Source organism: Haplochromis burtoni, unplaced genomic scaffold, assembly GCF_018398535.1.
Source record: "Haplochromis burtoni strain Fernald_Lab_line unplaced genomic scaffold, NCSU_Asbu1 Contig_86, whole genome shotgun sequence".
In the NCBI taxonomy this organism is placed as follows: domain Eukaryota; kingdom Metazoa; phylum Chordata; class Actinopteri; order Cichliformes; family Cichlidae; genus Haplochromis; species Haplochromis burtoni.
The window spans coordinates 904,873-920,583 of NW_024582447.1; the positions used below are offsets into that span (position 1 = coordinate 904,873).

The window sequence follows — 15,711 nt, forward strand, 5'->3', positions numbered from 1 at the left end:
TTGTGGACTTTAAAATACAGTTGTACTGCTGTAGTTTGTTTACTGGTTGTGTAGAATTAAAAAAAAGAGATTTGCTCTTTCTGGAAATAAATAAATTCAAAACTAATTACAGATTTGAAAGAGGTTTTGTTCTCAGTCGCTGAAGATGGAGATGCTGAAGACAGCTTCTAATTTAATTTTGTGACGGACAGACCAGTCTGGTGTCGAGCCAGAACCTTTCAGGAATTTTTTATTAGCTTTTTCCAGGTATTTGGTGTGTATACAATTCTGGTTATTTCCATCCAGCTAGAACTTAAAGGACCAAAAAGGTTATGTACATGATATATGAGCATACATGTACATATATATATGTACATGTCTATGAACACAGTTCTCCATGCCATCCACAAATGCAGGTTAAGCTCTCTCATACAAAGAAGAACATGAACATAGATGAACGTGAGCTTCTCTGGGTCAAAGGTCACTTAAAATGGGTTGAAGCCAAGTGGAAAACTGTTCTGTGGTTAGAAAGGTCACAATTTGAAATTCGTTTTGGAAAACATGGACAGACTAAAGGACAAACCAGGGAGCGGAATCACCCAGCTTGTTATCAGGGCTCAGTTTAAAAGCCTACGCCTATGATGTTATGGGGGTTCATTAGTGCCTATCAGTTTGGCCACTTACACATCTGAAAAGACACCATCAATGCTGAAAAGTATATGCAGGTCCTAGAGAAACACATCCAGATGGGATCTTTTCCCTTACATATTTTATCTATTACAACAATGTGGCTTTCTTGTAGAAGAGTCAAGGTGCTGAACTGGCCTACCTGCAGTGCAGACCTCTCACCAACTGAAAAGATTTAGCACTAAATAAATAAATATTTTACAGAGGACCCTGCACTGTTGAGCAGCTAGAAGTTTTTATCAGAGTTTAATGGGACAGCATTCCTCTCCTAAAAGTCCAGCAGCTGGTGGCCTTGGTTCCCAGGAGAGACCAGACTATTTGCAGAGTGTTGTTAAAAGAAGAAGTGATTCTACACAATGGTAAACATGGCATCTTGTTCATCTGTTCAAATGTTTCTGAGTTTCAATTAAATTCAAAATGACCCTACTTTTTTCATAAAATGGTAAATTTTCTTAGTTTAAACTTTTTTTTTTCATATTAAATTGTTAATAAAATGTGTTTTTATGACATTTGCAGATTATTTCATTCTGTTTGTACTTACATTTTACACAGCATTCCAACTGGTTTTAGAGTGTCCAATTGGTTTTCAGGCTGCAAAAATGGAGGAACTCAAAAATGATTGTTCTTATACGGTTAATGCAATACTTTAGTTAAGCCGGTCGATTTCAAGCTGAAAGTCTAGACCACAATCATACCTTTATCATCTCACTTCAACTCTATTGTAGCAAAAGTATGACAAATGTGCCAACTTCCAAATACTAATTACTCATTGGCTGACTTGTGACCTGAATTCAACCACCATCAAAACATGTGACATATAAGCTGCCATCTTGGGCCGTAATCCTGTTTTGTTTTCACAAGTGGAATAATTTTCTCCTTCACGAGTACAGTCAAGATCCGTATTGGGGAAAAAATGGCAATAAGAGCCCATTTGTTAGTTTAGCCAACAGTCAGTTTTACCATAATCTCTGACCTAATTTCAAGGGTCTTATCGATGGCACAATCTTGTGAAATGGCAGATGGCGAGACGAGGAGGCCTGTAGCGGGCTATAGCAGATATCGGGCGATAAGGTGTTTAGCGGGTACCTACTAGCTGAACACAAAAAACAAGGTCAGGAAGAAAGTAATTGGAAAAACCATGTGATTAAGTTACCTTTCTCATACACTGATTATTAAATAACACCAAAGCAATACTTGAGTTGGCTCCATCTTCGATTCTTGAGATGCAAATTCAACGGGGCAACAGTTGTTGTGACAGGACTGATGTGATAACCATACTGATTCGGTTGCTCTCAATTAGCAGCTAAAGCATGAACGAAGCTGCTGCTGCTGGGTCAGCAAACTGTGACGAGAGATGAATTATGAGCTAGAACACTTTGAGATGGTAAACCCTTCAATTTCCTCTACGAGAAAAAAAATAGCTAAGTTCTCTTTAAAAATAACTAAAACCCACTGATAACAAATTTGGCTTCAAGTGCACCGAGATGCTAATTAAAATAGTGTTTGAAGTGTTGTTTTTAAAAGAGAATCTTTTCATTCAGCCCTTTTTCTTTAAATAGCAACTGGAAAGAAAAAAGAAAGGAGAAACAGCCTGGAAAGACCCAGCTGAATATAAATCAAATATTTATCTCCTTACTAAAGCCACAATTACGCCATGGAAACTGTTTATTATGCAAGGAATTTGCCTTCCAGGTCAAAAAGATGAATTTAGTAACTCAACACAAACCACAATTGTGTGTTCACATGCAACTCAGCTGACTCCTTTCAGCCTAGTAAGTTTATGAAGTTTGGTTTTCCCATGGGTAAATGCTCACTACTGTCTCGATTTTATGAAACTAAGCAAGATTTACGCAAGATGTCTAAGGTCATTTTATAAAACCAGTTTCCTATCACCAAGAGCTTTTCAATTAGTGGTGTATGCTTTGAATTAGTGGTTAGGTTTTCTACTGATTTACTAGTAAGCTGTCAACTCATTCTAGGCTATAGCTATGCTCCTGTACGACACAAAGAAGTACTACATTTGCTATAACTGAATGCCATATTATTTATAAAACAACAAAATGATGACTAACCAAACATTCGTCTCACCTCATTTTCCTCTCTCATGCGGTCTATGAGCTCCATCACCTTAATAAAGTGGCTGCAGCGAAGGGAATGATCAACAACATGAGAAGGGAGCGCTTTGTGTTGCCAGTGTCTCCATTCCCACAAAGACAGCTCCCTGGATGGTTGTTTGTCTTTGGAAACCTCCTCCTTAGGGACATGAAATAACATAATTAAAAAAGTAAGGTTGAAGTAGAAATAATATCATTACATTCAAGTCAATAATATATGACACAAACTGGTTTTACCATGCATAGCTTTCCAGCTGTAGGTGGGAGATTATTCCACCTGAAATCATGGCAACTGCACTTTCCGTGCCCCATGCAAATGTGGAAGTGACACTTAACTGCCAGAAATCCATAGATCCACTCAAAATATCTTCATTTCTATTTTTTCCCCATTTCTGGTCTCAGCTGTTATTGTTACATATGAAGCGGTTCGAAGGGGTAGTTCTATTCAAAACTCCTGTCACTGGATAGTATCATATCCTGTACATATGGATCATGGCACAGCTGTCAAGGTTAAACTTAAAATGAGCCAATAATCAGTGCACCCTTGTTTATCTCCTTTTCAGACCTGCAGTAGAATGAGAGAAACAAAACAATAATACTAAAGAAACCTGAGGAAGTGGGTCACTGGGTATTGACAGGAAGTGTGACTGCTTCAGGGTTGGATGGGGCTCAGTATCCTCCAGCTTCATGGTTGACTCCCATAGGGAATATTCTGTACTGCTCAGAAAACCATTGGATGTTGAGCTGCCCTGTTGAACTACCAAGAGATACACAGATGTGCTCAGTCAATATCAGAAAACCATTCCACAAATAAAAACTTGATCAATCTTAAAAAAGACTCTGGAATTACTTAGGTTTTGAGGGTGGATGAGTGAGGCCCGACTCTCGGTGTGGGACCGTCGACCCCTGACAGACCGCCTGCTGTTCTCCTGGTGATCAAACTGCCCACAGGTAATGTGCATCTTATGGAGTTTGGGGTACAGCCCTTCAGGCAGCATACGGGGACTGTTGGGGTACATGTGGAACCCGTTTTTGTTGCCAGTGATGGACTTGTAGACGCTGCGTTTGTTGCTCTGGCTCTGATTGTAAGTCTGGAGAAAACAAAGACTGAACTTTTTAGGCGGTTTTGTGGAGCCACATTTGCGTTATCACCTCTCATTTTGCCTAGAAATGACTAGAATTACTATACAACACCCACCCGCTCTTCCCGCCCCTCAGCCAGGATGACAACAATGCGTCCCCGACGCTTACGTCCAGTACGCCCCATTCGCTGTACCAAACGAATAGGATTCCTCTGTGCATCGAAGCAAACAATGAGGTCTACCTCTCCGATATCCAGGCCCTCTTCCCCCACACAGGTTGACACCAGTGTGTTGAAGCCTCCCTGTCTGAACTTGTGTACCACCTGCAACAAAAAAGTAGGAAAAAGTCATACAAAGTATAAAGTATTTTAATCTTTCCAGCTTATACTGTCCCCCTAAACTCTTTAGTGCAACCATATAGCAAAAGTATTATAGAAATACAAATCTGTGCTAACTACATACTAATGGAAAACTGAAGTAATTGTTTGCTTGTTCCAAATTAGAGTCCCTTTTTATGACATTTTACAGATTAAGATCTGCTCTATTTATATTCCATCACCAGACCAGCCAATGGGATGGTCAGTGCATTTGCATGTTAGTTTGATTCCTGTATTATTTGCTTATAGGAAATGGAACATGCAGTCTGCAGAGAGGAATTATATTTCTCTGGAACCAGCAGTGAAATTAATACATGGGTATTGCACTGACTGCTGTACACAGCTTCTTTGTTGGTTTTATAACCCTATACCCTACAATGTTCTGGTTCTTACACAGCGCTTTTCTACTCTACTTGAGCATTTAAAACACTTTATACAACATGCCTCATTTAACCATTCACACACATTCACACAAGCTTGTTTCTAAAGCTAAGTGATTTCTATCCAGATTCACATTGACGATGAATGCACTGGGAGGAACTTGTGGACCAGTATCTTGTCTAACGATATTTTGTCAGACTGGAGCAGCCAGAATTTAAACTACCAACTTTCCAATCAGCCCATGAGGTGCTTACCAAATGTAAACAAGGCAAGTCAAACTCAAACATGGAGTTCACTGCCATTAAAAGGAAAAGTTACAAATGAATTCTGCTGAATTTTAAAACAATACTGTACATGTGATCATGTGATCATGTGATCACAAATCTTTGAATATTGTTGGTCAATGCTTTCTGGGGGGTTTTCTCTTTTAAGATTGTATAGTCAATTTTAGCTTGGCAAAAAGGAGTTTAGCCTTGGACACTGTCCTCTTAGTCTTGCCTCTGCTCCCTTTATGGATCACCTCCACGCTATCCCTACCATCCTTCTCTGTCACACCACCCTCTTTGTGTACTCCTTCAGTCATTTACATAAATTAATCTTCTCCTGGCTTTTCCTTCTGCCTAGCAGTTGTCTGTGCCTCAAAACATTAATAACACTTGTCTTACTGTCTAAAAAAATGTCTACCTCCAGTTGCTCCTTTTGGGTAAAGCCTTTGACCCCCTTCCCAGCTGAAGCTTGGCCCATAAATGTCATGACCCTGATCAGCGGAGCATGGCGGTTCAACATGGCTGCGATCTCCTGTACACTCTCCCGAAATGATGAAAAGATCATCACACGCGTGCTTACCTCCTGAGGACCTGAACCTGGACATCGAGGAGACAGAAGAGAAACAGACTGAATAAAAAATTCCTTCAGTAATCCTGAGCTGAATTCTTTCTGTACGTTTATGACAGTCTAATTCAGACAGAGGAATGCTTTGTTCTGTGATTAAATACGCTCAGCTCAACCCGACCTCAAGAAAATGTTTTAGTTTTCAGTTCCAAGTTAATGAAACTATACTGTACCAAGCACTGTTATTTAAATCTCCTTTGTTAATAGATATAACCAATGTATGGATGCTACTGTTGTGGTTTAAGTTTACCACAAATTTAATGAACATCACATCCTGAGCTTCCAAAAGTATTTGTTTTCTATAAACATGGCAAGAACGATAATCAACCAAAACATGATGTAGTTAGAAGAGACTATCGCATTTCTGCTTGAACCCATGTGTGAGTCACAGAGTAGCAGTGCTATATTAAGTAGATCACCGTTATTGTTTGCTGAGCTCTCAGCCCACAGTCTGAAATGCTGCACCACAACCTCCTCCAGTTTCTCCAGTTTGGGGTGGCTGTAAATGAATGGCTCATCTGGACCTACAAAAACAGTGAAACCAAAGCAGTGGATCCTTTGCTGTATTTTAAAGCAGGTATTTTTGTGATAATAGAAAATATCACTGATCAGAGTAAATTAAGATATCAAAACTCTTCTTCTGGCTACATAACAGGCTCAAATATGTGAGTTATGTGAATTGAATAAGAACTTAAATACCAGCAGATGGCTTCATAAACATAGTTCCCATTTCTTTGTAGAAATCCATGAACGTGGGAGTTCTCTGCAGTTCGTTCTTGGCCCTGGACATCTCTGAGCCAAACAAAGCAAGGAGAGGCCTGATGTTAAAAACTTGTTTCCACCCGTGGATAATGTGGCGTTCGAAAGGCTACCGTTTTCTGACTCAACATATTGTTTGGATAAAGGGCTAAGAAATGTACTGCAAAGGTTAGAGGTGAGGTGACTGACCTCTGGATCCGTCCATGATTCCTTGGATGTAAAAGAAGAGAGATCGGAGGCCCATCTGCATTAGCAGCTCGTAGCCATGGTACAGGCTGATGCAAAGGGCAAAGTCGCCCTCCAGCATTCCCTGCTGTGGACCCTGCTGAGTGAAAGAGGCTGTGTGACTTCACGAGACCAATGTGGGATCAGAGTGACAGTGGAAGAAAATAAATATAATATTTGGCCATTAAGTGCGGAAAAATAGTATGAAAAATAAAACTGTCCATAACTTCTTCAACTGCAGTAATAACATTTTTTAAACAAAAATGGAGTATATAAAATGTTCCACTAACAAAGTGAATAATGGATTTCTTTCTCCACTGAACCAAAGACTATCGTCCAGCACACCTCAGCCCCGGCTTATTCTAAATAACCGTAAGCAACTGGAAGTATATATGCTGAACCTTTTGCCGTGCAATCAATCACTTATTTGCATCTGCAACACAACAGCACTTAATTTTATCTGGAGTTGTGTTTCTGTTCGTTTTGTAATTAAAAGCCCAAGTTCACTATCTTTTGAAATAGTGAACATCTGTCTCTTAGCATCTGCTAAGTGCTTAGCTTTTTTCTTTGGTACTCCCCCCGTATGCCTGTTTTGGTACAGTGTTTTTACTGGAAACAGCTGCCTACTGGAGCATTATGAAAAGGAAATGACAGTGAATCAAAGTAGCATTAAAGTTGCAAGCCAGACAGATAAACACAAAGTCCTGCACAAAGTCATGATAAAGCTCTGTAGAGACAAGGGGGATAATTCTCTATAAATGCATCACCACAGGCTACCCTCTTTCCATATTCTTGTAAATGAAGATTAGCGACTTGATTATTAAATAATATTCAGAACAACAGATGCATTCACAGTTAAATCATTAAATAGCTGGCTACATGTCTCGAGTTTCAAGGCCCCATATTTTCTTAAAATGGGTCTTAGTAGATGTAAAAACCTGTGTATCATATCGTGTAAAATTACATATTACAGCAGACAGTAGATACCACAATGGGACACAGTCATTACATGCCTTGAGGTGTGATGGTGGATTCTTTCGGAACTGATCCCTGGCAAGAATGAGCTGGTATTTGGTAAGAGTCCGCAGATCCTTGTGGCCCATCACTCTGTTCTGGACCAGACGAGACATGAATTTCTCCAGCACCTGGACAAATGGAGGCAAACACATATATAGGTGATCAATTGTAGGCCACTTCCTGTTCTTTGAGGGGGGCATTATGCATAACACTGACTAGTTGCATCCTAGTGACCCCGAGCTGAAAGGTACATCCAGGAACATACAGATGTTTGTTCTACTGATAAACAGCCTCACACACAGACTAAATGAAAGTCTGACTTCTTAACACTAAATTGCATTGAAGTGTTTCTCATCTCCCCTGTCCTTGTTTTCTTATAATGGGAAAACAGATTGAAGCGATTTTTCCAAGAGACAATTTTACCAACATCTATTCATCCTCATGACCGTGGATAATGGGAGGCTGGGTCATTACATTTTCAATTTCAGCTGGGTGGAAAAGCAACTCTGCAAAGTGAATGGAACAAAATTACCCTGGAAAAAAGTAGGTTACCCGGTGGAGTCAACTAGTGTCTAAAAACAAAATTATATAACACATGGCAAGCAATTTTTCTTGTTTTTTTAGGGCATTCAAGCATCAAAATTAACAAAGTAAATAAAGGGTATTGTAAGCGATAATGAACCAGAAATGAAGATTTACTCTTTATGAGTGAACTGAGCTGAGGCCATGCCCCATATCTCCTTAACGACAACCTGTTTCTCTGAGATTAATATGCATTAATATGTGTGTGTGTGTATAGATGTGTGTGTGTGTGTGTGTGTATAGATGTGTGTGTGTATAGATGTGTGTGTGTGTATAGATGTGTGTGTGTGTGTATAGATGTGTGTGTGTGTATAGATGTATAGATAGATAGATGTGTAGATAGATGGATGTATAGATAGATATTTATTAGTTTCACAAAATGTATGTCACACAGGATTTTTTTTCTTATTAAGCTCAATTAACCACCTCAATTAGGTGAGGTGGTTACAGCTAAATCAAAATTCCAAAATGGGTGCTGGATGGAGATATAATTGCACAGTTCAGGTAGTACTCAATGTTCAATGTAGTACTGAGTACAGATGGGCAGCAAAAATGCTGTAGGCATTTCTATTAATGGTTACAATGAAATCTACCTGCAATATGACAAGGATGGAGCCAATGATGGATTTGCTTGTTTATATGAACAAACACTCTGGGGATAAAAACAGTTTTACAGCCTTTTCCCCTTTTTTCCCCCATTTACTGTGATATATTAGTATATCGTCTGCAAGATGATGAGCAAAATGACAGATGAACACAAAACATTGGGTTTCCGACAATGCAGAAGCTAAAAGCGCAGATGTTTTTCTCAGAACTTTTTAGAATCACTAGAAGGTATGATAATTTTCTTACTTCATCTATGCATCCACCATAGATGCTTGAACAACTTATTGATTGCAATTAAATTTAGTGTCGACAACAATCCTAGTCATTCATGACATTCCACTGATTTTCAATCGATGTAAAGATAGTGAAGAACAAAGTTGTGTCTGCACCTCTTACTGTAGCTGCTGTGTGTCCCTTTCTTACTTATAAGATATTTTTTTATTATTTTACATGTCAAGAGAAAGGACCGCTAGCAGCAACCAGCTTGTAGGCTGATAGGTGGAGCTCAGTGTGGAAATGTGTACACAGCGGTCAGGTCCAGATTATGAGATTACTCAGAACCAGATTAGTGAGGTCACTGTTTTAGGCTGCCTGGAATGTGAAGTGAAATAACAGAATGTGCTGAAAGAAAAGTGTCTACTCTGAAAGTAATATGTCTGATTATTTATACCTCCTCTTGTGTAGAAATCAATGCAAATCCTGGCCTCAGTTTATGATTAGTGTCAGCACTAGTTTGTTTCCAAGGGTATCCAGTGATTTACTTTGCCGAAAGAATTACTTTGGAGTTAAAGGTTAAGGTGTTGATTTGCATTTTCTGATTTAAATGTGGAAACTGGGAATGCAAACTTAAAATATATTTTCATATGTACATTTAGCAACTTGAGCATAAGGCAAATGCTATCTGAAATAAAGGATAGTAATATAAAGATGGTGTAGACATTGCACTTTGATTTATCTAGTGCTAGCAAAAAAGAGCTTGGCCCAATTGACAATAATGTAGTTGACAATCTCAATGAGCATGCTCTGTGGGTTCCAGCAGCTGATTGGTTGAGAGCCATGGAGCTAAGTGACGTGAGGAATTGGTCAAAGTCTGTCTATAGGCAGCTATTAATAACATAACTTATACTAAACTGAACTCTCACTTTGTCATGTAAACAACGAGGAGGTCTTCATGATGTATTTGTGTGTCTGTGTGTCAAGAGTTCTGTGTCTGTATTTTTGTGTGCATAGTAAAACTGTCTTAGTATCACTGACACTTTTGAATAAGTCTAAAGAGAAAAGAACCAGCTGCTAAATGAAGAGTACACACTTCAGTATGGTTAACCATGTGACAGCTGATGAGGCGACTGCTGCTACAAGGCTGCTGTTGTGAATCCATATCTGTCTGTGATGGCTTATAATGAAGAGAGGGAAAAGACAAAACTAGTGATTGTGTAAGTGGAAAGGCACAGCCATGGAGGGGCCACGGGTCCCCCCCACTCTCTCCTTGTAGAGCATTGTAGGTGTGTCTTTCAGTGTATTTACACAGACCCTCCCACACCAACTATAGTAGATTATATAATATCCTCTCTACGTGCCTGTTGAAGGGTGCAGCATGGTGGCTGGCTGTTGCAGTGACACAGATCAGAGGAAATCCTGCCTAGTCAGTCCCCTAGCGCACAAGTTTGCGTGTGCTTATAATCCACTGCCTGGGAATAAAAAAAAAAATCTGTCGAAAGACTACAGATTAAAAAAAATATTAAAAAGATCTAGCAAAGAAAAGAACTGATTACTATTTAAAATACATTTTTATCACTCTTTTATAGGTTTTATAGCTTGCTTTAAATGAACGGCAAAGATGTAAATGCAGGCCAAAAAATTGCGTTCTTAAGGTCAAGGATGTCATCAACTTCTTTAAGCATTTGGATGCAAAAAATACACAATAATGAAATGCAAAGCTGTTACTGTGACAGAAAAATACATTAAAATATATGATCCTTTAAGCTGACAGTGAATGGAAGTTTATTACACAAGTAGAACATTTTAAATACCAATCTAGAAAGCATTTATTCTGACTGATTAATAGAAAAGGGGAGACTTAGGTTTTAACTAAAAAAATGTATATGTACATAAAAAATAACCAAAATGTAACCAAATCAAGATGTAACTGAAATAAGAGAACAAGTATAATTTAAAGTGAAAGGAATACATTTTATAAAAAATAAAAAGAACAACAGTATGCTAGAAATGCATCTTCTCTTCCTAAAAGGTCAGTTAAAATGTCAGCTTCTCAAATGAAAAAATTCCCGGCTTTGCTCTGTTTTAATACAATTACTGTAATTGAAATTATTGATGTCATGGTCAGTCACAATCAAGCTACATGCTGTGACCATGTCCTTGGGGGACTACAAGATAAATTACAGAAAGAACTCTGTAAGAAAACAATTTTAGAATTAACTGAAAATAGGGGGGGAAAGTGCTTGCAGCTTATTTGACAAGCAAACAACAAATACATAGCCTAATTACATAGCTACTTCACATAGAGACTCCAAGGTTAATTGTTTAATTAGTAAATAATAGCTACAAACGAACTTGAAAATTACTATAAAAAGCTTTTTTTTATGCTGCCCTTAGCTAAACCTTTCTAGGTAAACTGCTGGGTGGGGTATGTAAGAGTAGGGGGTCTTGGTGGGTGTGAGGAGAGGAGGTGGGGGTTGTGGGAGCCCACAGATCACGTGGTTTTACGGCCCGCCCTCATCTCTATAAACATAGCGCTGACCTCCGGCGACGACAAGGGAAGCGACACGCTGCTCCGCACGAGCGAAAGCGACGTTGACTTTTTTGTTTTCAGCGGCTCCAAAGTGCTCCCGGTGAAAGAAAATGCGTCGTTTAAGTCGTATATAAGTCAGCTATGCAAACATGGCTATGTGCATCGGGTGAAGCTTAGCAGCGCCTGGTTTGTCGACCATAAAGTAAAGGTTGTCCTAATCTGGACAAGCAAAAACAACGCGGCGCGTAGAAGGAAGAAGACTAGCGCTTGAGCAAATCGTCGTTCCGGACGATTTTGAAGCATTTATTCTTTTGCCCATTAATTTGAGACAGTTATCTCATTAGGTACTAGTCAATTTTACAAAGAAAAAAATGGACCGAGGTGGCTGCCAGATGAGTGGCGGCGGTCCTAGTAGTGGAGACGGTAGCGGCCCCGACCGACACGGGATGATCACACTGGAGGACCTGGAGTCTTTCTCGGAGGACCAGCCCGAAGACTCTGGCAATGGGAGTCTCGAAGAAGAAGGCCAGACCATGGAGGAAGACGAAAATCCAGACCGCCTGCTACATTACTGGCAGGAGGTAGCGAGGGGACACCAAGTGGAAGTTTCTCAAGGTGAAAATATACATATATATCTATATTTATATACAGAAATGATGTTGGGGGAATTGTTAAAAACCAAAAAGGTACATGCCAACGTAGCTGACATACACCTTGGCTTTTAGCCTCGTAGTTTTAGTAGCCTACTCTTCCTGTTTCTTTTATAAAGTTTAATGTGAGGGATAGAAAGAGCGGAAAACAAGTCAAAATAACAGCTAAAGGGATGTTTAATTTTGGCACTCAATTTTTTTTGTTGTTGAAGGATCCACGTACATTGACCTAGATTCCGGTTAGGGACATAGACAAACCTGTTCCAGCCAGAACATTTCTTAATTTCAGACAAGCATGTGTTTAGTTCGTAAAAAAAACCCAAAAAAAAACAACTTGTAAAATTTGTAAAGTAGTTTAAAAATGTGAACGTAATAAATGCATGCTAAAACTAAAAACACTTTCGGGCAGAAGGGTTGTAATTAAACGGGAAAAACAATATGAGGCACACAGAGTTGTGGTTCCTACAGTTTGCCCATGGGGCCTCCAGGATTCCTAGTAAGAGTTTTAGTGTATAGGGCTTAAAATCTGTTGTTTTAATGGCTACTACTTTTTATGCTTGAATATTTGCAGATTTATGCCTTTGGCCTACTTGAGTAAATAGTTCATCTGTCACAATAGTAAAGCCACACTTAACTCTTACACAGGGGGCACAGTGAGTATAGTGAGTTATTCACATCAAATAAATGGTGTGTAAGGCTCAGCTATTGCTACAAAATCATGGACCATGTATGGCACATAAAACAGTCCAGCATATACATCTGTCTGCTTACAACTCAAAATATTCATAATATTGGTTTGCAACATTATAGACACTGTGATATTATGATAGAGGTATTAGGTCAGGGCAACAAATCTAATACTTATGTAGTAATAGCCTGTTTGATCTAGTAGTAAATATAGTAATATTAGAATTTGTGTTAAGATTAATAGAGATGCTTTGGCTTCCTTTTTTTGTTGGTCATAGACAAAAACAAATTGTGTGGTTGATGGCAGATGACAGGCTGTTTTGTTTTGATGGGAAATACAAAGTGTACACTCGCAAATTAGACAGACACATTTGCCACTCACACTGTTAGATGTGCCTAACAGGGTTTTATATATATTATTTGCTTGATTCAGCACTATATCCCTGTTAGAGGAATAACTCTGTAAGGTTACAGAAGTATAAAAACAAAGAATCATAACATGAGCTTGACTGTATTTGTGATTTCACAATGGACCTTTTTTTAACCTCACAATAACCACATGTGTGATATGTCTGACATATAATTCATGAAATAAAGCTAACTGATTTTCACTTTGTTAACCCACAATGATCAACTCTGTTTACAGTCACTAGTATTTCCTTAACAATGTTTTGTTTACTTGTGCCCAGTTCAACCACAGGCTGTGATAGGTGCTTTTTTTTTTTTTTACTTGTGCATTGGTACACCTGCATTGCTTTATCAACACAAATAAAAATTTTCAGTCATACCTGGACCTGATAGAAAAAAACGTCTTTTTTTTCCCCTGAAATTTGGAAAAGAGAGAACACTGAAAACCAATTGTTAAAAGGTGATACACACACATAACCAGCTATATATGTACAGCGATTTTTGAAATCGTACAAAACAATGCAGGTGTAGGACTCTTATTTCCTTGTTCATTTACTCGCTCAGTTAGACGAGCAGAAGGATGAGAGATGAACTAAGGAGTGCGCTCTATATTCACGACCACAACACAGTTGTTGGTCCATATGGAAATGTGTTTTTATGTGTGCATGATGTATTTACAAAGTGTTTATAATGTAATCAGGGTTGCTCAAGAATGCCTTGTTCATGGTTTTAGGTTTTAAGCAACAACTGAGATGCTGAGTCTGATTTGAATGTGCTATTAAACTGTTCCTCACATAGCATGTCCGGCACAAAACACACATGCCTCATACAGTCTTTAGATGTAATTTTAAGTTGCAACATTGCTTTGTGTTTAACTTAGAAGTATTAACCACTGAGAATATTAATTCTGACACCAAATTGGCAAAAGAGGGTCGGTTTATTTTAGTCACCGATTCAATCAGGTCTTCTCGATTCTATTAGCATTCCATTATTTTATTTGGAAAACTATTGGATTGCCTGTTTTTTCCTGGCTCAGAATGCAGGATGACTAAGTTAAAATGGTTTGTCCACATACAGTAAAGGCAACGAGTCTGTGGAACTTTAGTTGATAGAAATCCATGAATTTTCCTGTTTGTGCCTTGACCACTTTTTTAAATCAAATGCAATTAATACTGAATATACAAAACCCTAATTAATAACAGAGTAAAAAGAATTTGGCAGCTGCAAAAATGAAGAACATACACAAGGATTTCACGAGTTTCAAAACCCTGTATTCAGATAAATTAAAAAGTTAATTCTGGCAGTGTTCCCATTTCCAAAATCTTTAGCCATGACTACAGTCTTCATCATTATCCTTTGGATCTGGTTAAAACATAAAAAGGTAAGATTACATTTGGTTGTGGGTTTTATGCAGACGTGCTCAGAATTGCTCTATGCAAAAAAACAAAAACAAAACACACAACCAAATGTAATCTTACCTTTTTTCAGTTCATTCTGCTTTGCTGATTACTAACAAATGTTGCAAACTTGTAGTTTTCTAAGTTTGATTTTAGCGTGTGAATTCAGACGTTGTGCTCGGCAGGAGCCGACAACAAAAACAGTAGTCTCGTACTCAGAAGTCTTTCAAGTCACTGGTGATCGCAGATCATGGAGACAGAGACCTGAACAATAAGCCTATTGAGATCAGTTAAACTTTTAATTTTAATTCCTGCTCGACAGCAATAAAACCTGCCCTATGGGGCACTAAACCAAATCACAGGCTTCTTATTAGTTCAGCCTCTGTATGTCAGAATACATGGATTCTTTTAGGCTGAATACAGTTTACATGTAACCTCTTGTCTATACTTCAGTATATGTGTAACTCAAATTATTTAACAAAAGTAATTGTTTTTATTAAATATTATGTGGTGGCAAGGAGCTTAAGAAAATGAGATGTACTTAGGAAAACTATATTTTATAACAATTCAAAGAATTTAATTATCTACTATCACCTTTAGATACCCAATCATTTAGTTTCTAACCATCTGCTATTTGTCTCTTTGGCTGCCCTTAGGGAATCCAGTAACAGACTGGCACATCCTCCTCCCTCTGTTCCCTGACCGCAGCACTAAGGACAAAATCACTTGCTGGGCCTTTCTGACTCAGAGGGGATTAAATACCTTGCCTATGCTGGTACTGAGGTTGTGGCCTCACTGTCGTACTAAGGGGACAAGCCTAGGCCACAGTAAACTGCTTTGCTCTAATTGGGACTGAGACCAGTGCTGCTGTTTTAAAATAGTAATAATTTGACCAGTAACCAGATTATTAAAATGCCTGATGCTGATAACAGACCAGATGTTTTTGATATTTAATGGGGGGGGGGAGTTAATGGAGAATCAACTTAAACTGGCTTCTTGTCAAAAATCACGACTCATGAAAGCACAGCGAGAGGAAACGCTTCGTGTGCCTTCAGCTGGTGATGAGCAGCGGTCAGTCTGGGACGGCTGCGTCTTTTACCTGTGACAAAGTGAACAGAAA

At 38.7% G+C, this 15,711-nt stretch overlaps 2 protein-coding genes across 4 annotated transcripts in view; one reads left to right on the forward strand and one right to left on the reverse strand.

Annotated features, from left to right (window-relative positions):
• fancm (FA complementation group M) overlaps positions 1 to 15,711 on the reverse strand; it is a 40,417-nt gene that overhangs the window by 13,773 nt on the left and 10,933 nt on the right. For both annotated transcript variants that reach the window (XM_014334638.2, XM_005925686.2), the window contains exons 5-13: positions 7,509 to 7,640; positions 6,460 to 6,592; positions 6,211 to 6,303; positions 5,931 to 6,035; positions 5,305 to 5,483; positions 3,979 to 4,185; positions 3,631 to 3,871; positions 3,389 to 3,537; positions 2,755 to 2,919 (exon numbers count right to left, since the gene is read on the reverse strand). In XM_014334638.2, the coding sequence (XP_014190124.1) occupies positions 2,755 to 2,919; positions 3,389 to 3,537; positions 3,631 to 3,871; positions 3,979 to 4,185; positions 5,305 to 5,483; positions 5,931 to 6,035; positions 6,211 to 6,303; positions 6,460 to 6,592; positions 7,509 to 7,640 (1,404 nt within the window). The remainder of the gene's footprint in view (positions 1 to 2,754; positions 2,920 to 3,388; positions 3,538 to 3,630; positions 3,872 to 3,978; positions 4,186 to 5,304; positions 5,484 to 5,930; positions 6,036 to 6,210; positions 6,304 to 6,459; positions 6,593 to 7,508; positions 7,641 to 15,711) is intronic.
• Positions 11,446 to 15,711, forward strand: part of soul3 (heme-binding protein soul3) — a 10,837-nt gene continuing 6,571 nt past the window's right edge. The window contains exon 1 of one of the 2 annotated variants that reach the window (XM_014334640.2): positions 11,446 to 12,064. In XM_014334640.2, the coding sequence (XP_014190126.1) occupies positions 11,821 to 12,064 (244 nt within the window). In that variant the 5' untranslated portion in view covers positions 11,446 to 11,820. The remainder of the gene's footprint in view (positions 12,065 to 15,711) is intronic. The other variant, XM_005925685.3, reaches the window with a different exon arrangement.